This window comes from Pollicipes pollicipes, unplaced genomic scaffold (assembly GCF_011947565.3).
Source record: "Pollicipes pollicipes isolate AB1234 unplaced genomic scaffold, Ppol_2.1 Scaffold_4740;HRSCAF=5597_pilon_pilon_pilon, whole genome shotgun sequence".
NCBI lineage: Eukaryota > Metazoa > Arthropoda > Thecostraca > Pollicipedomorpha > Pollicipedidae > Pollicipes > Pollicipes pollicipes.
In genome coordinates, this window is record NW_023596545.1 from 2185082 (window position 1) to 2208451 (window position 23370).

Consider the following 23370-nt stretch of genomic DNA (forward strand, 5'->3'; position numbering starts at 1 on the left):
GCGCTGATTGAGCTTGGAGGCGTGCCCAGCGGACCGATAAACGCATCACTGACGTGGGCGAGTCTGCTCATGCCACCGCTGACGCCGGCTATGGTGAGGTGAACGCTGTTTGCCTGATCGGCGCGACCCAGGAACCTTTGCATTTTGGCCGCAGCCTTACGAGCGACCAGAATGTCTGTCTGTAGAATGCATGCAACAAGATGCACGCCAGCGCACCTTGCTGCTCTTACCTGACTAGAAGGTCATGACGCAGTCATGTTGAAACATTCACACTCCCAGCTCTTGAGGTAAATGGATTCCAATTTCAAGTGTTCATTTAACACCCTTTTCAACGATTTCGCTCGGTCTGGGTTAACTGGATAGCAATTATTGCATTCCAGTTATGAAAATATGCGAAACGGTCTGCATTTGCATGTTGTTTTTGAATTCCAACTGTACGTTGTTTAATCAAAATAAAACAGCTCCGGATAGCTGCACACTTCAGTGCGTACGTCGGGCTCGACGCAACAACGTCCCGCTCGGGCAAACATTTGGGCTAAACCGAGATCGGCACGCATCAGCTGCATCCGTGAGAAGGGACTTCTCGGCATGTTGCCTGAAACAGCGCAACCTCGCTCAGACTTGAAACAGCGATAAGCTCTGGTCGGCGCAGCGCAGCTGCTTGAGTGTTTGCTCGGGCGTGTGCGTCCGGGCGGACACTGGCGTGTTGTCCGGGCGGACACTGGCGTGTGTCCGGGCGGACACTGGCGTGTTGTCCGGGCGGACACTGGCGTGTGTCCGGGCGGACACTGGCGTGTGTGTCCGGGCGGACAACGACGTGTGTCCGGGCGGACAACGGCTGTGTGTCCGTGCAGTCGCTGGCTTACGCCTGGTCGGGCACTGGTTTGTGTCCGGACACTGGCGTGTGTCCGGACCCTGGTATGTGTGTGTGTGTGTGTGTGTGTGCGTTTGTGTGTGTGTGTGTGTGTGCCCGTGCAGCCATTGGCTTGTGTCCGGGTGGGCACTGACGTGTGTCCGGACACTGGTGTGTGTGTCCGGGCGGACACTGGCGTTTGTGGCGTGCTCCGTAGGAGCTCACGTCTCTCGACGATGCAGATATGTCAGGTGCTGTACTTTCGATAAATGAACAAAAACCGGCTGGTTTCGCACAAATTACAAGGGATGGTGGTGAAACACGTTGGAAACTAGTTTTAAAAATAAAGAAACCGAGGATGTCAAGGCGAGGGAAAGCCTAGAGGGTCTATAGGAGGCCGCAGGTGAAGTGTAGTTCCCTTCTTTGTTTAGGGGTTCCACCTCCCCCCCCCTCTGAACTTTAAGAACAAAAGCGGGCCAAATCGGGAAGTAACAATATCGTTAGCGTATTTTGCGGTAGGTTTCGTCATTTTTCACAATTCCCCCTCCCCTAACTCATGTTGCGAAATGCGTCGCCGGACCACAGCATCGCGGCTTGTTCAGCTGAGTGCAGCTGAGTTGGTTTTGCCCGGCGTGAAGCAAGCGACGACGGCGCACTTGGAGCGTGCGACGCGACGATAAGGGACACGACGTGACGCCGGCGCGAGCCAACGGCGACGCGCTCACCCGTCTGTTCCGGCGACGCAGCACGCAGTGGGACACGTAGTGGGACACGCAGTGGGACACGTAGTGGGACACGCAGTGGGACACGCAATGGGGTACGCAGTGGGATACGCAGCGGGACACGCAGTGGCACCGGCTGAATGTGCTCGCCGTGTCGTCGAGCGTGAATCCTGCACAGAAAGACGGCGTGACACCGTCAGGACCGGCACCACACACCCAGATCGAAGACACCCGAGGAGTGACCCGTGACCTGTGACGCCGCTGGCCGGCTCGAGCGACCGTGACCTGCCCGGCGGGCCGCCGGCAGTCTCAGCGACTCGTGACTCAGAGCCGGTGAGTCAGACGGCGGGCCGGGCGAGCGTGATAGGAAATCGATCGCTCCGCTGGGAGGTGACGCCGCGTAACCCTGCCAAATGTCGCCTCCGAATCGCGTGGCCTTTCGGCGGATGAGCCACGGGCCCGGCGCTCCGCAGAACGGCCGACGTACAGGCGGACTCACGTCCGTTCCGACGGCCGTGGGACTGGCCGGCGATCGCGGCGGCCCGCACACGGCCGACGCGAGCGAGCGCACTCAGATGCTGCCGGCTACCGCGCCCAGCCGCCCGCACGCTCGGCGGCGCGCCGCTGTCGGTGGGAGCCCGTGGGCTGTGGGGATGCGGGCAACCGCAGCATGATTCAGGTGACAACGCGAGCCGGATCACTCGCGGCGGTCTCGGCCTTTGAACTTTGCTTGCGGCTGCAGCGCTCAGACTCATTCCTCGAGTTGCCGAGTGGCATATTCGTCCCGTTCAGCTTGTCGCCGGAGTTCAAATGGCACGTAGATATTGTCAGCTTAGAGGCATTCCTCCATGCTGCAGTTACGAGTTGTCGCTCGCAAAAGTACGGTGAACCCTTTTTCAGCCGTGTCCCATCACACCTGACAATATCGTGTGGATGTCAACAATAGTAACGTTAATGACAATTCTGTCGGATGTTTTCTCTCACTAATGCGAGCCATATCTGCCCGCTGTAAGCGGACACACCCATGGCCATGAGCCGTAGTGAGCGGCGCATTCGCATAGTGCCCTTCTCGGGGGGAGGGCATCTGCCTCTCATATCAAACTGACCGCATGCGGATTGCGCCGATCCACTCCCTATCTGCTGCACCGTGTCATCCGGCTGGGCCAACCGCCGCCGCGCCGCGCTCGCCGCGTGCGTCGTAGACGCCGCGTGCCGGGGCGCGCGCCGCCCGATTTTTCTCGGCTCCTAATGACAGGCCGGACGGTCGGAGAGCGGGCTGGGGGACACGTGACCGGCGCTGCGCGCTGCAGGCCGACTGGCATCCTGGTACTGCGGCAGCGGGGGGGGGGGGGGGCGGCACTTGGGAACCGCCGCGAGCCGTGATGGAGTTCTCCCGTTCCCGGCTCTGTGTTCAGGAATATTTGACTGAGCCTGTTGGGCGGTTTTCTGAGCGGGGTGTTTGTAGTGGTGTTTGTACTTCAAAAAACATCTTCTCTACCTGTGACTTTTCTTGTGGTGCATCAATCAAGCAAGCAGGAAGAAGAGGAACGAGGGTTTAGATATAACGGGTGGGCAGGAATGAGGTCACATTTAAGGAAGTATCCACCTGTTTGTACTTTTCACTTATTATTACATCAGTGGCGCGCGATTTGATCAGTAATATCAGATTATCAGCGGATCTTTCCCAGGCATTCTTCGGCTTTGGAATGAAAACATCACATGATTTATGCGGCGCGCTGGCTCAACTTCAACCATTGCCTCGCCTCTCAGTAACAGACCCTTGCCCGCTAGGTTTATCACGAACTTTATTTTAATCGCGCCAGCAGAGGTGCGCACAGCATAGTAAAGTCATGGCGACGGTGGCTGCGACTTCAGGGAAGAAGTGTAATGCTGTTCCGAAGTGTTGGCAGCATAAGTTGGACTTAAAAATACTGCACATTGATATCCTCATCATGTTTTGATTGTGTGTAGTGGCACTTCCCAGTGCTATTATTAGACGTAGTTGGTCCTGAGATTTCACTAGGGTATGTTTTTGAAGCTTTCGCATACTTGGGACGTTCCCTGAAACAAACCCGCGGGTTGGAAGGAATCAGGCGTCTGTGGCAGGTCGGCCCGTGTTGTGTTTGTTGTTGTTCCGGGTAGAGTTTCCGGAAGCGAACTGTTGCTGGAATCCTCATCATCACGAATCCGAAGAGGAAGTTGGTGCTACCTTCGTTGCTGCACAAGGCGTCGGTGGCTTCAGGTAGGGGCAGAGCCACCGATTTTTGATAGGGGGGGGGGGGGACGAGGTCGTGCGAATAATGAAGGAGAAATTACGCCTTTTACAACTGGCGTTCTCGTAAAATCAGGGGCATGTAAATCCCTCACTTGCCTTGCGGTGCAGCACCGTAAGGCAGAGGAATGCGGTAACTAAGTAGAGGGGCATAGGTTGGGACCTATCGCCCTCCAGAAAATTTAACATTGGAATTTTAGCCTGTGAGCGTTAACCGAAAAAATCAAAATTGTTTTCATATTTTCTCCCTTTTAAAGCAGTATCCCACTTTTTGCATTTGTTACGCATAGTAAGATCACACAGGTCCAATTTGATCGGTGGTACCAGCTTTCTCGAAATTCTTTTGAAAAGCTCAGAATTCTGATTTGAAGTAGTCGCTTCAGCAAGAGAAATATTAATGGACTCCCTCCTCACCGCCATAAACGTAAAAATTCCGGTTTGGCTTTGTCCAACGCGTGTGCTACGTGATAACCTAAGTACACCTATTTGTCAAAATATTCGTGCAGTAAATGATATGAGCTCATGAACCGGCCTAATCATGATCACAACCTTTGAATACCTGTGATGACAATTTATGACATCCTATGATGACAACCTATGACAACTTATGATGACAACCTATGATTGCGATTTTTGACAAGCCGTCTCAGTGTGGGGTGCTGATGTTGTTCTGTAGTTACTTTGAAATATTTTAGGAAACCTGTCAATGTGTGATGAGTGGGGCATTATGAAGATCATGGTAAGTTTCCTACGCAATTTCCAGCATCTACGTCCTGCTCCATTGTATTGGTTATCAAGCAGGACAAGTTTTGGTGTATTTAGCGATATTCCCTTGCACTCGCTAAAAGCTAGATGAAATGGCAAAATTACTGCACAGAACCCAAACCAGCATACCATCTTTTGGTATGTGATGAACAAAAGGGCATAACATAATTGTTTTGGAATTTTTCTACTCATGATTTACAATGTTATCTGCCCATCACTTCAGTCACACCTCTTCACTTTTTATTTCCAGGGTTTTGCAAAAAAAACAGCGTAGAAGTAGGTATTGAGTGTATATCTTGTACCAATGAGACATACCGGGTACAAAACACAAACTTAAATAAATCACTGTTTACATGCCACCAATGGCGTACATTAACAAACGACCAAGACTTCTGATTACTGTCTTTAAGCAGATGATCTGACGAAAGCCGAAATACTGTTCTGCCATAATTATTACATAACCTTTTGGAAAAGCAACCCATCACATATTGAACAAGGCTGTTTTATCATCTTGGAAGCCTCCCTTTCCAGTTTACTTGGGGTGTGCCAAACGTCACTTCTCATAAATTTCACAATCGTGAACGCCGTCTTCCGTGTGCTAGAATCATCCGAGGCCGTTCATGCAAAACAGGACATATGGTGTTACTTGAAAAACAAAAAGACAATGCTGGTCTCAAAGTTGGATTTTGTTATATGGAATCTATAATTCCTCCAATTAATTAATGCAGGATATCCTTTTGATGATGCGGTTTCGCTCCCCAGTTTCGCTTCCTATATTAATGATAGATCATGGGAGGTTATTAGATCATGTTTTCGGAATGTGGTCCAAAGGTGGGACATTCAACTCAAGAGAATTTTAATGTACTGCATTGGAATATAAATGTAACCGCAAAATTAAGACGGTAGTAATATAAAACTCCTCGGAGAAAAACCAGGAAAATGAAGATATAGATGGGGTTTTATGCATAGACATGGATGGGTTTTTCTCCGCGGAATAAGGTTATTGCTACCGTCTTATCTGCGTAAACAATGATCCTCACTAATGTACTAAACCGTAAAATTCACAGAAATTATGCCTCAAATTGTCATTGAAAGCTGCCTTTCCTTAAGTATGGGAGTGGGCAACAAAAATATGACACAATGGCGCTATCACGCAGGGCACCTATGCCCAAAATGTGCGCAGTGTGCAATGAGCAGGAAAGGTACGCCAAATTCCAGGACTATACCTATTTGCGTTCTAAAGCTACGGTAGGAACCTTACAGCGGGAGTGGTGACAGCACATGATGAGCACTAGCCAGGAACACACGAACAAAGCAGTCGCATGTGGGGAGTTCAGTACCAAGCCTTGTAGGACGTATATTGCGATTCAAAGTCATTTTTCACGTTTGCCTTTAAAACTGCCTCATATCCATCGGTTCCAAGCACGTGGTGACGCTACTTATCATCTACTACCATCATCATCACCTACTAATGCGCCTTCAAACTCAAGGCGCGGAAGGCATTGAATGCGCTCGGCCAGTATAACGAAATATCGCCGAGCGGGTTTTTGGAGTTATACTAAAACGGTGCAAATATCTGCAGCAATGCAATCCTATGTGAGGGACTTTCACTCACTATGGTAAGAATTGAGAATAGAGGCTGCTTGGTGAAAAATGTGCGAATGACAAATTTTCCCCTGCAAGAAAGGTGTTGGGATAGGAGGGACTGTCCAGGGACACGTGTCCTCCCTCCCCATCCCGGTGGCGCCGCCACTGGTTTCAGGAACACCACCAAAAAGGAAGGACAGTTATCAGAGCCATCCGCCGGCAAATACACTTCGCACATCACACCACGTGACGTGATGACGTGCCAAGATGTTCAGCTGGAAGTGCATATCATTTCAGAGGCCGTTCCCTCGTTGCGAGCCAGTTTTCCACGCGCGATGGTGGTCGCCTATCGGGCGCGGCCTCGCAACGGGCCATGTCCGGCGCAGCCCGCCTCTCCTTCCGCTCCGAGCGTGCGCCGCTCCTGCAGGCGGGACAGCATCGGAGCAGGCAGAACGGGCGGCTCCTGCAGGCGGGGCGGCATCGGAGCAGGCAGTACGGGTGGCTCCTGCAGGCGGGGCGGCATCGGAGCAGGCAGAACGGGCGGCTCCTACAGGCGGGACGGCATCGGAACAGGCAGGACGGGCGGCTCCTGCAGGCGGGCGGCATCAGAGCAGGCAGAACGGGTGGCTCCTGCTGGCGGGGCGGCATCAGAGCAGGCAGAACGGGCGGCTCCTGCAGGCGGAGCGGTATCAGAGTAAGCAGAACGGGCGGCTCCTGCAGGCGGGACGGCATCGATCCGGCCGCGCGGCCGTATGTTTTATTGACACGGGATCTGCCGGCGCAGCCGCGATCGTGCGGCGGAGCACCCGCTGATCACCACGGACGTGCGGCGGAGCACGTGGCGAGCACCATGGACGAGCGGCGGAGCACCCGCTGATCACCACGGACGTGCGGCGGAGCACGTGGCGAGCACCATGGCCGGGCGGCGGAGCACCCGCTGATCACCACGGACGTGCGGCGGAGCACGTGGCGAGCACCATGGACGAGCGGCGGAGCACCCGCTGATCACCACGGACGTGCGGCGGAGCACGTGGCGAGCACCATGGACGGGCGGCGGAGCGCCCGCTGATCACCACGGACGTGCGGCGGAGCACGTGGCGAGCATCACGGGCGTGCGGCGGACCACCCGCTGAGCGCTGTCAGATACGGAAATCGTCCAAGATGGGACCCTCTTTCCTTATATCTGGCTATCCAATACCCGGTTATTTGCAACCTCTGGGAATTCCATATGCGTATCGGTGGAGCCATTTGTTTGTCGTCCTTTTATTTGTTTTGCTATACAATAATCCGTTCTGTCAACTGCCTTTCGGACAGTGTGTTTCCTACCAATTATTTAGAGTTGTTGCCAGATATTGGTTCGTGCCTACGATGCTGGGTCCCCTTGTAACTGGCTGCCACGGAAATGTCGGGAAGTTTGTCGGCGTGCAAAAACGTTTGAGATTGGGTTGATTTGCCGGAGATTATGATGAGCTGTCTGGGATTTTGTCGACCTGCTCAATATTAGGTCGAGTTTCCCGCAACCAAGTGAAGTGCGCTCTACTAGATCGTGTTCCCTTGAATCGACCAGGGAGCCCGTTATTAAGTGCGGTGTTTGAACGGGTTTCGCGCATCTCCCGGCCAGATCAAAGGGATGCGTGCGGGCGGCTTCTTCCGGAGAAACATGATATCATGTGGGAGGAGGGACGGGTCACGGGATCGGCATCCAGGGGCGGCTCAAGCCCGCCCCGTCCGTCCGGGTAGGTCAGCTCATGCTGCATCTCGAGGTGCCGGGCCAACCCCAGCCGGTCCGCGCAGGTCCCGCCTGTCCATCAATCGAGGAAATCCCGCGGCCGCCTCTGGTTCAACCGTAACGGCAGCGACGCCGCCACTGCCCAGCGTGCCTCTCGGGCTGGCCAGGCCTCGGAAATCCCGCGGCTGCACCCATTTCTGAGCGGCGCTCTTTCAGCCGGCGCCGAGAGGCCGACGCAACGCGCAGGTGGCCGGCGGCTGGCGGCGCGCCCCACGCGATAGCCGGCGCCCGGGCCTGTGGCGAGCCGCGCTGACCGCCTCTGGGCGCCTCGCCGGGCGTCCCGCTCCACTCAGCCGCTCCCGGTCGTCGGTCGGGCGCCGGTGTCGTCGGACCGTTGCGCGGCGGCCGCAGCGGCTGACCCCGCGCGGCGCGAGCGGCGCGTCCCACGGCGGCGGCCTGCAGCGCTGCAGAGGTCGGCAGCCGGCCGGTGGCACGCTCTCACGCCGCTGCGTGGCTCAGTCGTAATCACGGCAGGCCGCATCCGGTCACCGCGCCAGCCGCTCGGCGCCGGCCGCCGCCGCGGTGCCGCCCGGAGCCAGGCGGATCCGGAGCGATCCGAGCCGCTTCAAAAGGGGTGCAAGTGGGAGCGGATGGGCCTGAGCGCCCGAGCGTGCGAGCGCCCGAGGTTGAGGGGAGCGATTGAAACCCGGCTCGAGCACGCGCGCGCAAATGGGCTCCATCGCACAACACGGAAATCCTCGCGGCGGGATTGGGAGGAGCGAAGAAGAGCAAACATGCACCGTAAGAGGGTGCGAGGCGGAGATGGTCGCGCGTGCGCTGGCACCGCCTACCTTAGCCCTCAGCTCTCACTCCAGCGCGACTGGCGGCTGCCAGCAGCCCGCAGGCGGGGGCCCGGGATGATGGCACTCTCCGGTCCAAACCGGCGAGCGCCGGCGCACCGCTAACGACCCGTGCCCTCCGTCCGGTCGGACCGCGAGAAAGGTCACCGGCTGACCCGGCGTCCGGCGCGTGAGAGGCGAGCGTGGGACGGCCGCCGCATCTGGGCTGGGAACGCGCCCGCCCAATCAGGGGCGCCTGCGACGGCCGCGCCGTGCCGCGCGGGACGGGCACAGCGCTCCCAGAAGCCGAACCGAGCCGGGCGCGTCTCGGCGTTGGCGCATGACACACAGACGGCGCCGCGAGCGTGGCGAGGTGCCTCAGCTGCTCGACGGGGAGTGGTTGACTGGCTGACGTGGTGGCGAGAGAGACGCGGCGAGGATGTGGGTGTGACGGATAAGAAGCATGCGATCGGGACTGTTTTTCTTTCCGGCGCGTCAAACGGCAAACTATCAGCGTACATCCAGAGGTAGAGATGATACTACGGAGTCAAACATGAGATGACTCGGACACTCGTCGGACCGAGAAAACGGCATTCAGCCAAACAGTCGGGCAGAGGTAGTGCGCCCACTAGCTGTTTAAACCTGAGCGGGGCGTGGCCCCCGAATGGCGCATGCTCCTTCTGTAGTGTTAACTTACAGCAGCGCCTTGAACAGCTGGTTTGTTCCGGAGCCCACCTTCACGTCAGTCATCATCGTACCGCGAAATGGGTAAACCATGTTACGCCATACCTGGCAACCGCAGGTGCAGTTAAGTAAACGTGGTTAAGTAGCACCTCGGAGTGAGCAGACACCTCCACACTGCTTACATTCCTCATCCACGATCGGGAAACAGGTCGCCTCGATCGAAGCACCGTCCGGGCGGCACCTGGCGGGACGGTGAGCTCAGCTCGTGACTTGACTCACTTGAATTCCCTCACATCCCGCGCGATAAGCGGGCGGCGCACTTTGAAGCGGCTGGGAACAGCGCCAGCTGCTGCCCGCACCGCTCCGCTTCCCCGCTTCCCCAGCCGCGGTCCGCTATCGGCTCCGGAGCCCTGGCGAAGCCCATCGTTCGGTTCGGCCGCGGCGGCTGAGGAGCTGGGCATGCTAGGCAAACTGGGGAAGCTGTAGAAACTGGAAGCGGGAGAAGCTGGGGAAGCTGGAGAAGCTGTGCAAGCTGAAGAAGCTGGGAAAGTTGGATAAAGTGGGAAGCTGGGAAATTGGGAGAAGCTGGGGAAGCTGTCGTCGACATGCTGGGAAGCTGTAAAAGTTGCTGGGCTAGGGAAGTTGGGAAGGTTAACCTCTGGGAGTAGGTAGGCTGATGCTCAACTCGCACTCAATCCAGTATGGACTCATAGGCGGAAGAGCTTTGATAAGTCAAAAACATGATCGATTCAGCTGGATAAAATGTGTTTTTAGCTCATGAGGCGAGTCATAACTTTTACACGGAAGTTTGTATTTGAATCATGAGTAATTAGGTTGAATTATTGGACCGACAATGGAACATATTGCTCCAACCATAGATTGTTGAGAAATAGCGAAATTAATGTGATATCGAAAATGAAAGCGCTTTAGAATAATTTTCCCACAACGTGAAGATTGCAAAAACTGCCGCCATGTACAGCATGGTGAAGCAACGGCAACGTGCATACTATTAAGCCCTTAAATATTAACAACACACGCATCACGGAAACCAAATGTCATGAATGGCGAACACAGGATGCCATATGGGATAGCTGACACACCACGTGGAAATGAAATTGTCACGATTTTGTCATTTTTCGTTTGGAAGATGCCTGTTTGAGTTGATTTTGTCACATCCATTATAATCGGTATTGGTGATTTCTGCCTACAGAACAGCATGACAGTTGTCCCCAATGTATGATGATCCCTAATGTATGATCAGTTATGCAAGAACTTTTTGAGACAGCAGCCAAAAACAAATTGCGTGGAGCCTTGATAGTAGCTTCTGGATTTGTAACTCGATGGACAAAAAACAAAAAACAAACAATACCTCAAAATATACCCACAGAGATGCACAAGTTGTTTCCGCTTTCGGCTGGTGCCGTTCACACCTTTGATGCCACAGCTTGTGATGAGCTCATCTGCATTTGATGGCTCGAACTCTGCATTTAAAACGAATTTTGGGAGTAAAATCAAAAGCTTTCACTGTTATAGACGCCGGCATACAGTTAACAGGTTTCAATATCATAACAACTCGTTACTTTGCCTTCCGTGACGCTATCCAGAGGTGTGATTTCCTTCTTAAAGGAGATCTTCAACCCTTCCCCAAGCTTTGAGAAGAAAGTGGACCATATTTGGGGAGAAAGCTGTTTGCTGGTACATTTAGGGCAGGTTGGATCGTTTTTCCCTGTTCAGCCCTCACCCCAACCCATTTTGCGAAACTACGCGCCTGATACTGCTACTAGATTTGTTTACAAATCTTGCAAATATGTACTACGCTGTTAGAATATTTCATTTTCTCATCGTCTTAAAGGCCAGGGGGAAAGAGCGCATGCACGAAAATGTTTTATGATTATAATGGTATTTAGGTCAGGCGTTACACGAGGCTAGTCTACTGCTCAAGACGGGGTTCAATTGCGTAATTGTACGTAAGTCCTCTCCCAAAACCAAAACAAGATAACTTCCATTACTCTACTTGATGTAATTCAACCGCGGCTGTGTTGGTGGTGGGATTTGCACTTTCAGGTATCATGTACATCCTCATGCATGCCTGCTTGGCAAGGAGTACGTCAACATATCAAGCATATACCTGGATCTGCTAGCTTATACATGACCCTTGAGTCGAATCTTGTGAGCCATGAATAGATCGCCGGGTTAAGAATAGGTCCGACAAATTGATGCATGGCTTGGGGCCATATTTGCAATAATATTTAGGGAGCTATGAGTTAGAGGTGGGTCAATATGAAAACCCGCAGGCCACTTAAAATCGTGCATCGAATTGAATTTTTAAAATATATGAGGTTTTAATACATGAGGTTTATATATATATATATATATATATATGGATATATATATATGGATATATATATATGGATATATATATATGGATATATATATATATGGATATATATATATATGGATATATATATATATATATATGGATATATATATATATATGATATATATATATATATATATATATATATATATGTTAAATGTCTAACATAATCCGCGAAGAATGAGGCTGTAACCACTGTCTTGTCTACGTGAATAATGTTCCTCGCACATGCACTGAACAGCTTACGTAATTTAAAATATATGAGTTAAGTCTGACTCGGCCCAAAATGACTGAATTGTTCTCACTGAGGCTTCACGACATATTCAGTTGCTGACGCTATGTGATGCTGCCGCCTGCGTATCAGCTTGATAGAAGGTCGGAGACACCAGAGAACATTTTTTTTTAGTCAGTCAAGAAAGTTTCGGATCTGGTGTTGGAGATAGACGGTTTTGCGCCGCCCAAAAAGTGTATGACTTTGTATCTTTGGAATGACCACAGGAAAGTGCCTTCGTAAAAGCAGCTTGTTAACCAGACAGGCACTGATCTGTCGAAATGTCCCGATCTCGGCCGTACCATTTCGCTATGAGCCGGCGCTTCAACATCATGGCGATTAGACCTGAACGGGAAGCTGAGGAGTCCAACACGCTGAAGAGTCCAACGAGCTGAGGAGTCCAACGAGCTGTTTGGGTGTGTCTCTCATATCTTCAGCTTAGACGGAGGCCAGCACTCTACTCGCGGTGAACTCCCCGCGAGTCCTTCAAGTGGATGGCATCATTGCGCATCTAAAGCCACTCAGTCATGTCTGGCGTCAACTGCGACGCTATCTCTAACCTAAGGCCTACGGTTTATAATAATGATAATAATACGGTCCCAAAAATACGCTACCAACCTAAAGCCTAGTACTCTAAAAGCCCAAGGGGGTTTTCAGCCGAGTATGTTTCAGAGCTTATATATGGCAATCAGACATCTAAGCCAAACACATGCTTTTGTGGATGGAAGAGAGAGATTCTCATAGAAGCAGATGTACCCCCCCATTTTAAAGCATGTCACCGAAGTGTGGCCCGCCAGGTGGTTGTCAGGACTCCCGCCACCGGTCAGCTCCGCTCATCGTGGTAACTAGCGGCGTAGGGTGGGGGGGGGGGGGCTGCCGTCCAACGGCTGGCCACCGATCACCCGCACCTTTGACCCGGCGCCGGCGCATGCTCCGGTGAAGTCCCGAGATAGTCGAGTGGCGCAGCAATCCGGCCTGGTCTCACTACGCGTCAGGGGTAGTGGCTGGCGCGCCGCGCCCCTTTTGTTCGGCGTCCTGCCGCGAGATTGCGCTGCCGGCGGCGCCGGCGGCTGACTCAGCCGCGGCCTGTCAACACGACGCGGCGGCGCTGTTTGAGTGAGACGATTGCGGCGCGCGCGGCCGACGCGGCGCGCGCGAGGCCGCTTTCGCTTCGGGGTCGGATCAACACGGCGGCCGCAGCGAAGCCCCGATTAGAGGGCCACGTCCACCGGCGGAGCTGCGAGGCCGTCGCTCTGTTTGGCCGACTGGCGCACAAACAGGCGCTGGCGGCGCGAGCCGAGCCGGCCGGGGTCGGCTGCCGCCCCCGGCCTCCCTAGGCAGCAACGGCTTACGCCAAAACGCGGCCGGCCTGCGCCGATAGCGAAGCTCTGACGCGCCGTGAGACCAATGTTGACCGAGCTGGTAGCGGAGCTGGGCAAGGGCGGGACAGGGCGGGACAGGGCGGGACAGGCCAACGTGTGAGCATGCATCCACAACGACTGCAGGCCAGGATCACCAGCCGGGGCGTTCCGACGGAGCCGTTGGGCCGATTCTGGTCAAAATTATGGCTGACGGACAACTGATTCGTTGGCCGCTGTGGTCCGAGAGAGGGTGCGTGAAATGGACCGGCCTCTGGTCCGCGAGCGGGGGTGACGGCCCGCAGTGCCACCAGAGTTAGCCTGGCTGGGCGTCCCTCGCTCTCGAATCCCTCGTCCCTCGCTCACTCTGCCTGGTGTCTTTAAGACTTCTGCTGCCACGTGGATCATGCCGCCTGCCATGACGGGACATCGGTTCAGCACGGGTGCGAGCCGTTCAAGCCTCTGGGTGTCCCCGTTGCGTATGGATAATGTGGCAGAAAGTGCAGAATTGCATAACACCGCAGCCTTTGACGACCATTTCCATGTGTATGACGCCGAAAGCAAAGAAAAAAACGTTTCACTTTTGGATGTACTTGTACTTGTGATGTGCTGCCGGCATGTGTGACGATTTTGCGTTTGGATCAACATCCTGACTAGAACGTTGCGTCAGAGCAGTTTCCGTTTCGACTGTGCTAGCCGCCTCAAATATCGTTTCTTCTGGCCTATGATCATCACGGGGCAATCCGCCGCGTGGTCCCTATCCGCCGATCATCTAGATGCCGATCAACTTCTTCCTAGTTAGCAGGCCTCACGCCAGGTACCCGAAGAAAGCTGATACCTGTCAGGTAAACTGCTTGGCGTGCAGGAAAGCTCCATTTCGTTGTAACGTAAATCAGTTTGTCCTGGAATCACGTCGTACCTGTGTCTGTGTCCGTGTCAAAAGTGAGCCATGAGCCTGTTTGCTGTTGTTGCAAACAGGGAACATAAATAACGATCTTTGTTACTTGTGTCCTTATTCTACGACACAATCTCACTGTTGCTGCTTGTCACATGCAAGGGTGCCTATTAGGATATTTAAGGCTGTCCCGTATAAAGTGTATCTATTTGTGCAGACCGTTCTCATGTAAATGTTGATCCTGATACTGATCGCGAGGGGGATGTTGCGTATCCACTATAGATGCATGCGTTTAGTTTGTGTATTTTCGTTGACACTTCATCATGCATACTGGAGACTGCAGAGTAATTATGCGTTCAACCTGTGCCTGAGACTGAGTTGAGTTGGTATACACTCCGGAATTAAGAAAAGTGCTTTCGGTTCAAAATGAGCCGATTCCACTGAACTTTCTGGAAATCTTTCAATTTGAGTGAAAAGTGTTGGGTTGATCCACCAAAGATATGAGTTGACAGGCTTCAGCGACAAAACATACTACTATTCTGCTGTCGTAGTAGGCTCCTTTGAAGTCCTAATATCTTCACCAAAATCGAGTCTACTGTAATATGTTCTAAGCCTGTCTTTGAACCTGAATCGGAATCAACTAAAGCTGACGCTGCTAGTCATTGAGCTAAAATCGGTGTCAACCTTTGCGTTGATATGAGAAAGAACGATTTAATTCGGCGAGAGCGGAATCAAGCATATAAGCCTCGTGCGCCGCTCAATTCTGCGCAAACGATATATATATATATATATATATATATATATATATATATATATATATATATATATTGCATGCATTAATCTGTGCGTGACCAAATGTCAATTGTAGAATGTTTGGGTTAGACACGTAAAAAGCAAATTCAGAACACGCGATGTTTTAATGCATGTCGGCGATTTCTGCGCGTCTATGGCGCGCTTCAGTTGGACATCACGCCGCAGCACGCAACGGAAACATCCGCTTCCAAGTTTTAAAAAGTTGAAACTATGACTAAACTAAAGCTATGAATTGTCGAAGAGTTTGAACTATAAATTGTACTCACACTCATTTTACTCTCTTTTTCATATTACTCTTTACTCATATTACTCACACTCATATTACTCTACTCACACTCTATTGCGCTGATAATTGCAAGAGTAGTGTGAATGAAGCTATGACGAAACAAAGCGCAAGCAATAACATTATGTGGTACTTCCTGGAGCATGTACCCAAAATTTTGTAAGTATCTTACCTTTACACGTACCCATACGGATAATCTCACCAGCATCGGTACCCAGCCCACCACGCTGCCCGTCCACTATAGGTTCCTATGGGTGTATCGATTCCGTGAAGTCAAATATATGACCGGTTTTGCATCGTGCCCGGTAGTATACTGGGTGTACATTACATCAGTTAGTATGTGTGATGAGAACTAAGAATGCATCCATTTGTTTCGTGAGGCCGGTCAATGCAGGCTCGCCCTGCGGCGGGAGGGACCGAAGCCAGCTCATCCTCTCGTGAGGAGGCCTGCTGCCCGTGACGCGCTCTCCTCCCCCGTGACTGCAGTCGTGACCGGCGTGATGACAGCGCTTCCCGGCGAGCGTGACTCCCCGCTCCCGCGGGGAGGCGCCGGGAGGCGCTGGGAGCCTCGGCTCGACTGCGGACGGCGGCTGCCGTCGCCGGCCGCCGAGCCGGCGGCGCAGTATCCGGCCGGTGATAGGCGCTGACGTCATCAAGAGCGCACACACAGACAGCGGGCGGCGGCGGAGGCGGGGCGGGCGGGGATAGCGGGCGCCGGAGGAGCGGCGCCGGCCGCCGCCAGTTGTTCCCGGGACGGCGCGTCGGCCGCGCGTGGGAAGCGCCTGCTCTCGCTCGCCGCCGCAGAGTCGCGCTGGGTGGGCCGACGCCGAGCGCGGGACAATGTTAGGTGTGATTGGCGAGGCCGCCGCCAGTCGCTTCTCCGGAATCAACAGCAGGACCTGGCTAGGTGAGTGACCGAGAGTTGGAGTGGCTGATCGGTGGGCTTATGTCGGCCGCGGTGGTACAGGGCTGCGTCATCGCGTTGGGCTGCGGCTTCGCGAGGTGGTGATTTGGAGGCGACGACTGCGACATCCCGAAGATTGAGATCATCGTGAAAGGAAGCTGATGTGTTGAGACATTGTTCGTAATGTTAGGCTCGTAGCTCTTGGTATTGGTTTGGACCAGTTATGGTAGTCGTAGGAAGTGATGGATGTTTGTCATGCAAGTGCTGTCTCAACTAAGGGCTCACTTCCGTTATTCCGCTATTCCGTACTCCGTATATTCCGTTTATAGTTATATTTGCGTTTAGCTTTATTTCATTTCATATCATTTTAGCTTTTATGGCATTTCAATGATGTTTTGTGTGTGTAAATTGTGCTTAATTTGGAATACCTCAAGTTTGGGCTCATTGATTTCCTTATTACTCAAAACAGCATCCCCGCCCAAATTGTAGCAACTTGGATTGGATCATATAGGCTGATGTCATCAAATCACCGAGAGACATAGACCAACATTACTGAAATGTGGGCGCCCGGATCATCCTGTCTCTCTCGCGCTGAAACGAAACGGGGCCCTCTCACCAGCACGCAACTGCTGACGGGACCCCTATGCTCCTGCTATTCTTGCGGCACCATTGTACCGACCGAGGCCGCGCTGCCCACGCGCGCTTCACGCCCGAGTTGTGCGCGAATTTCGCGGTATCCGGCCCCCTCCACCGGATCCACGACCACTCAGTCCGCGACGAAGCCGCCGAGCGTGAGCCAGCGGCTGACCGGGCGGTTCGTGTCCTAAACCATCGGTAATTGCCCACACTGCCAAGCCGCGACGATGGGTGAGAATCATCACCGGGTTTCGCGTCAGGCGTGCTGGCATCAACACGACTGCCGTCCCGCACCCGCGGCTCGAGTCGGACCGCGGCTCTGTCCCCCGCCGAACGGGTCGACGGCACGCGGTCCTTTGCGAGGCCAGCCGACGGGCACCGCAGCGCGTCTGACCTCCAGTCGGTGCCGCTGAGCTGGCGAAGGGCTGAGCTGTCCCGCTCTGATGCCGGTCATCAGAGCGGGATCAGAGCGGGGTCAGAGCGGGATCAGAGCGGGGTCTGGTGATGCCCCCCGCCGTCACGATGTATGTGAGAGAGAGCGAGGGCGGCAGCCACAAACCGCTGCAGCCCGGCGACGGGTCAGTGAGGACAACAATGTCCCGGTGTGGTTAGTCAGGGGTGGACCTGACACCGGAAGAGGCCTGCCTGCCTTCTCTTTTGGCCGCGTTCCTCGTGGTGAGACTGAGGCGTGTGTTGCGGTGCCAGGAAGAGCTTCAGACGTCGGCGTTCGGACGCCAACTCCCCTGAAGTGCCGGCTTGTCTGCCGCTCCAGAGCGCGCGGCTGGCCCGCTGCCGCTCCCGCCTGCCGCCCGGACGCGACCTCCCCTGAAGTGCCGGCTTGTCTGCCGCTCCAGAGCGCGCGGCTGGCCCGCTGCCGCTCCCGCCCGCCGCTCGGACGCTGGGCTCGGATGCGGTGCGCCCCCCGCGGCTACTGATTCACTGCCGGCATCACGTGTCGGCGTCGGTCGACTGATGCCGTCATTACCGGCCGGCGCTGCGGCGAGCCGGCGAGATGAGCCGCTGATGAACTGCGATTACCTGGTAAATCGCCGTGACTCAGGGCGGGGTCGTGTTCACGGCACGTGCCAACACATGCTCGCCGCTCTTGATCACAGTTTTGTTCTTGTGTGACCGCTGAGTGCGAGGAGCGAGCGCGCCTGTGAAATGGAGCAGAGAAGTGGCTTGAAACAGTTAGGTCCACATGGCAAGGGTATGGTGCGCCGGGCGTCTTCGTGGATTTTTATGATCTCACCTGGTACAGTTTCGTCGAAACAGCGCAGTGCAGATTGCTGCATTCTTTCGTCGGAACGGCGTGTTCTGGTCGGCCCCGCCCCTCGAGAACGCATTCTAGGGAACTATCTTGCTGGAGTCAGAAGTACCTGTTCCCTGTGCATGGAATGGTCGCAAATTGGGCCCGTTACTTCCTTGTACCAGCTCCAGTGTCATAAGTTGGCGCTGGCGAGGCGCAGCACTTGACGGCCCGGAGTCATACTCGGCTAACGATCGGCCGGGCATGAAAAACTTCGGGCGAGCAATGCCGGCACGATAAATGGTCGGCTGGAGCGGCAACGGCGGCGGCGAGCCCGGCCAGGGTGGGTCTTGTCGCAGCGACGGCCGACTTTTCTGATCTGGACGTGTTCTCTAGCAAACCGGCGACCTGAACGGACATTTGCACGCCGCGAGAGCCGATTCCGGTTGTGCGGGGCTCATGCCCGTCGGCTGCTCCAGACTGCTCGCCAGACTGTGGCCAAGACTGTGGCCCAGACCGTCCCCCAGACTGCGGCCCCAGACTGTCCCCCAGGTGACAGCGTCGGCCAGCAGTCCGGCTCCGCCGACCCCTGGACCAGGTCGATGACGACTGGGCCTGGATGGCCCGATCGGGTCGTCAAAATGCCGACGTGCTCGCCTGGGTCGGTTCGATCGCGCCGTCCCGGCGCCGGCCAGGCTCGCCGGCTGACCAGCGGATGCGACCAGGGTGCCAATGGCCAGGGTGTCTCTGTCGGAGGTCGGATGTCCGCCGAGCTGCGGACGCCCGGCGCAAAGGCGGCATGTAGCGAGGAGGTGTTGCGTGAACTTCTGGAACAGGCGCCCGTCGCAAAATCACGCCGCGACCGTGCAAAGGGGTGTCTGGTGCAACTTTTGTTACCCTTCCCATGGAGGAACCAAGGTGCTGACATTAGGTCTTTACTGCTAGTGTCTCCTCTGGGCTGCCTGCGGCCAGAGACCCTTGCAAGTCCCTAACGCAACGCGTCATTGCAACTGCACAAAAGAACACGGAGAACTCCGCCTTTGTTCCGTTTTCGGAGCTGTTATTCGCTGCCTGATCGGGTCACCGCGGCGCGCCATTCATAAAGGCGCCGCTGCGTGACCTTAAGGCCGTGTCCACCCATGGCCTGGCATGTGTGCCGCATCGGGCGCCGCCGCCGGCACCTCCGGCACCTGCCGATCCCGCCGCCGCTGCCCCGCCCCGAGGTCGCTGGACCGTGTCCGACACCACCCAGTGGAGCTAAGACCCGGCGGCAGGTGCGGCCGACCCCCTTTGTCCTTCATCCTCGGCTGGCGCCCGCTGGATGCGTCGCCCACGGCTCCCGTGAGCGCCGCCAGCGCCATCTGGCTCCGCTTCTCTCTCCTGCTATCTCCCTTCTATCTCCCTTGTGTGTCCCTGGCTGTCTCGCTCCTCTCGCTCATTTCCGTCCACCCACTGTATCGCTTTCACTCCATTGCTTCCTCTCCCTCTCCCTTTACAAGGGATGTGTCCGGGAGCAGCCTCGACGTGTCGCTTCTTCTGACGTGTCTTTTTCTGATGTTTCGTTCCCTCTGGTGTGTGTCTCTCTCTCTTTCTCTCTCTCTCTCTCTCTCTTACGTCTCGCTCCACCAACGTTTCACCCGCCCTAACGTCACTGGGCCTCTGTCGCTTAGCGCTCTCTGTCGTGTCGCTCTGTTTGACGCATCTCCCCGCTGCCGTGTCCCTCTCTATTGCCTCCCTCCGACAAGTCGCCCCCACTAGCGTGTCCTTCTCTGATCTCTCTTCCTCTCCGACGTGTTGCCTCCGCCGACGGGTTCCTTTCTTCCCCCGCCCTGACGTGTCGCCACCTGTGTTGCAGACTATGAGATGTGCGACTCGATGACGGAGGAGAGAAACGCGCCCTCAGAGGAGGCCCCGGCCCCGGCCGACCACACCGGCTCGGAGCCCATGCAGGATGACCAGGTGGGTGGCGGGCGACGTCGCCTCGGGCGCCCGTCCGGCGCCTTGGCCACCGCGCGTTACCGCCAGCGGCACGAGCCAGCCGGCCGCTATCGCGGTCGGTCGGCGGCTCTGGGCGCCCTGCTTCCGCCCTTTGTCGCTTTCGCCCGTCAGCCATGTCTACGATTGGCTAATTAGTTGGACGGTGCTTTGTCGCTGTCATGAAGTCTGGGTGCAAGCTTCTTTGTTCGGGGACAAGGTATTTTCCTGGCGTGCAGCGAAGCGACGCTCGCGAAATGCTGCCGCGTCTTGCCCAGTCTCAGTGGTGGACATCACTTCACTACGTCATATCCTCCTGCCTATCGGTGACATGGCTTCAACCTATGTGTGATAACACGCGCATGATATGGCCTCAATAGGTAGGGAATTATCCCGTCGCAGACCCGTTTCCAAGCGGCCCATCCTGCTGACGATGGCATGTATCAGTGCGCCTTTGTAATCATCCGGCATGTAGAGCGCAAGCTGGCCATTGGCACGGAGGTGCGGCGACACCCACCACTCTGTCCGCGCGAACACGGCCGGCACACCACTGGCACACCACTGGCACACCATTGGCACGGAGGTGCAGCGACACCCGCCGCTCTGTCCGCGCGAACACCGTCGGCACACTACTGGCACACCATTGGCACGGAGGTGCGGCGACACCCATCGCTCTGTCCGCGCGAACACGGCCGGCACACCACTGGCACACCACTGGCACACCATTGGTACGGAGGTGCGGCGACACCCACCGCTCTGTCCGCGCGAACACGGTCGGCACACCGCTGGCACACCATTGGCATGGAGGTGCGGCGACGCCCACCGCTCTGTCCGCGCGAACACGGCCGGCACACCACTGGCACACTATTAGCACACCACTAGCACACCATTGGCACACCATTGGCACGTCGTGACACGCCATGACATCCTCGTATTCCAAAACGAAACTTAACAGATCGCACCGTCTATTTTTCGATCAAACTGAACTAGTTCGTGTCGTGTCAAAACGAGTTTTGCCGTTTTTGTCCCATGCAGCACTTGGCCTCGGATTCCAAGGAAAGAAAGGACCGATGCACGTCATCCCGCGGGCGGAGCGACACCCCGACGCATCCTCCTCTGTGCCTGTCCGCGGCACCCGCACCACCCTCTGCCTGACACCTGTGGGACACTGACGCCAGGCGTCGTTTGGGCACACTCATCCTCTTTATTGGATGCAAGCGGCCCAATGCAACCCTGGAATAAATCAGAGTCGTATCGGCCTGCCAGTTGGTTAGACGTCAGTCAGCCACCCCCACCAGGTGTGGATAGGGTGCCAGCTAGGATGCCGGTTCGCGCTGCGTAATTGCAAAACTACATGGTTAACAACCTGTGCATTAAAAAAATATAGAATTAGGGCGTGCATTAATCAAAGCAGACTGCCTCGCTTGGGTACCGATGAACGCTGTCGCTTTCACGGGTTCTTCTGGCAGCCTTTCTGTGCGGAAATTTGTAATCGGTCACTTTTTACACCAAGCGAAGGCGCTCTGCAGTCATGCATCGTTTCCCAGCCTGATGAATGCTCACGAAACCCGCATCAGTAAACCGCATGGCTGGCGATGACTGCGTGTTGGTTTGGCACAAAGTGTGGCGTAAAAACCAGTTGGTTAGGTCGTTTGACGTCACGGTAGAGCGGTATGACAACAAGGGGGTAAACACCGCACCTCGCCGGTGCGTCATGGCGCACAATGCATCCCATCGTGTCGCACAGCGTCGCGTCGTGCATCGCATCGCATCCCACTTTGCGTCACAGCTCATGGTCTTTGCTTTTCTAGTTTGCTGCCACACCGACGAAAACCCAAGAATACATACACTGTGGCAAACACTCGAATGTCGACAACCCTACCCGTGCGAGTTTTTGAGAGTAGGCACAAAGCTGTACGCATTGGCTATGCCTCTCACTGGTCACTTGTCATCTTCCTGAACACAGGGGTAGCAGGCATATGAACAGCACGTGAAAACCAGATTGGGCGGGGTAACGAGTTTCTATGCTGGAAACCACCGGCGTCAACATGCAAGAGGGGGCTGCTTACGCTGGTTAAACTGGGTCTCAAGCAATCACTGGGGAATGGAAATGATCGACGTGTCCAACACGGCTCATGGTCGCGGGCGGCCATGAACAATCGCTCTGCTGGAGGCAGACAAGCTGTGATGCAGGTGGTCTTTTTAAGTGATTCTGACTCAGAGCATCACAGCTCGGTTTTGAGTTGACTCCGATTCAGAGTTACGGATAACGTCAATTTCAGGATAGATTCTAATGACGTAGATTCTGGTGACGTCATTTGAGGGCTTAAAAGCATGATTGGTGCGCCTAATGCTCCACTCATGATCATGAGCTTTGCTGGAAACGTCGAGTACTCGCTTGATATGTCTCAAGGATTACTCGATACATTCGTTTCACAAGTACCACCATGTATGCCGGGGTTATAAACGTACAGCATAACAGCTCATAATGCCGAAAAAGCAGGTTTTTGGTCTTACAGCAATCACATCGGAGCGACCGTGACATTTGCCGACGCCTTCGTTTCGAGGCTTGCGGACACTTCACGCATCTCGTTCAGCCGGCTTCTGTGGGCTGGCGGGCCGCCCGGCCGCTGTCTGACGCGCCCCGCCTCCGCAGATGTCCGACTGCGGCACGGACACCGGCTCGCTGGAGAGCATCAGTGACCTGCCGGACGCCGAGAGCGGCCAGCAGCTGGCCTGCCCGTCTCGCGACTGCGAGCAGACCTTCCTCAGCCCGAAGGCGTTCACGCAGCACCTCCGCTCGCACAACAAGAGCCTGGTGGACGCGGGTGGCCAGCACGCGTGCGGCATCTGCCAGAAGCCGCTCAGCTCGGCGGCGTCGCTGGACCGCCACATGCTGACGCACACCGGCTACAGGCCGTTTTGCTGCCGGCTCTGTGGCCTGCGCTTCACCACCAACGGCAACATGCACCGGCACCTGCGCGGCTCGCACTGCGGCGAGGAGGGCGCGCGGCGGGCCTGCAAGCGGCGCGGCAGTGGCGACGAGGCCGGCCCGGCCGCCGGCGCCGGCGGCTGCCCCGAGGGCAAGCGGCGTCCGCCGACAGGCTCCGACTCGGACGCCGACGCCGAGCCGTGGCCGGACCGCGGCGAGCCGGCGCC

General features: G+C 55.4%; 1 protein-coding gene across 1 annotated transcript in view; it reads left to right on the forward strand.

Moving 5' to 3' along the window:
- The window catches only part of LOC119098850 (oocyte zinc finger protein XlCOF7.1), a gene marked incomplete at its 3' end in the record, with an annotated part of 65366 nt that extends 42112 nt beyond the window's left edge, over nt 1–23254 (forward strand). Inside the window, exons 3-4 of the mRNA XM_037221896.1 lie at nt 20093–20196; nt 22868–23254. Of these exons, the coding sequence (XP_037077791.1) occupies nt 20093–20196; nt 22868–23254 (491 nt within the window). The remainder of the gene's footprint in view (nt 1–20092; nt 20197–22867) is intronic.
- Nucleotides 23255–23370: the final 116 nt, after the last annotated feature.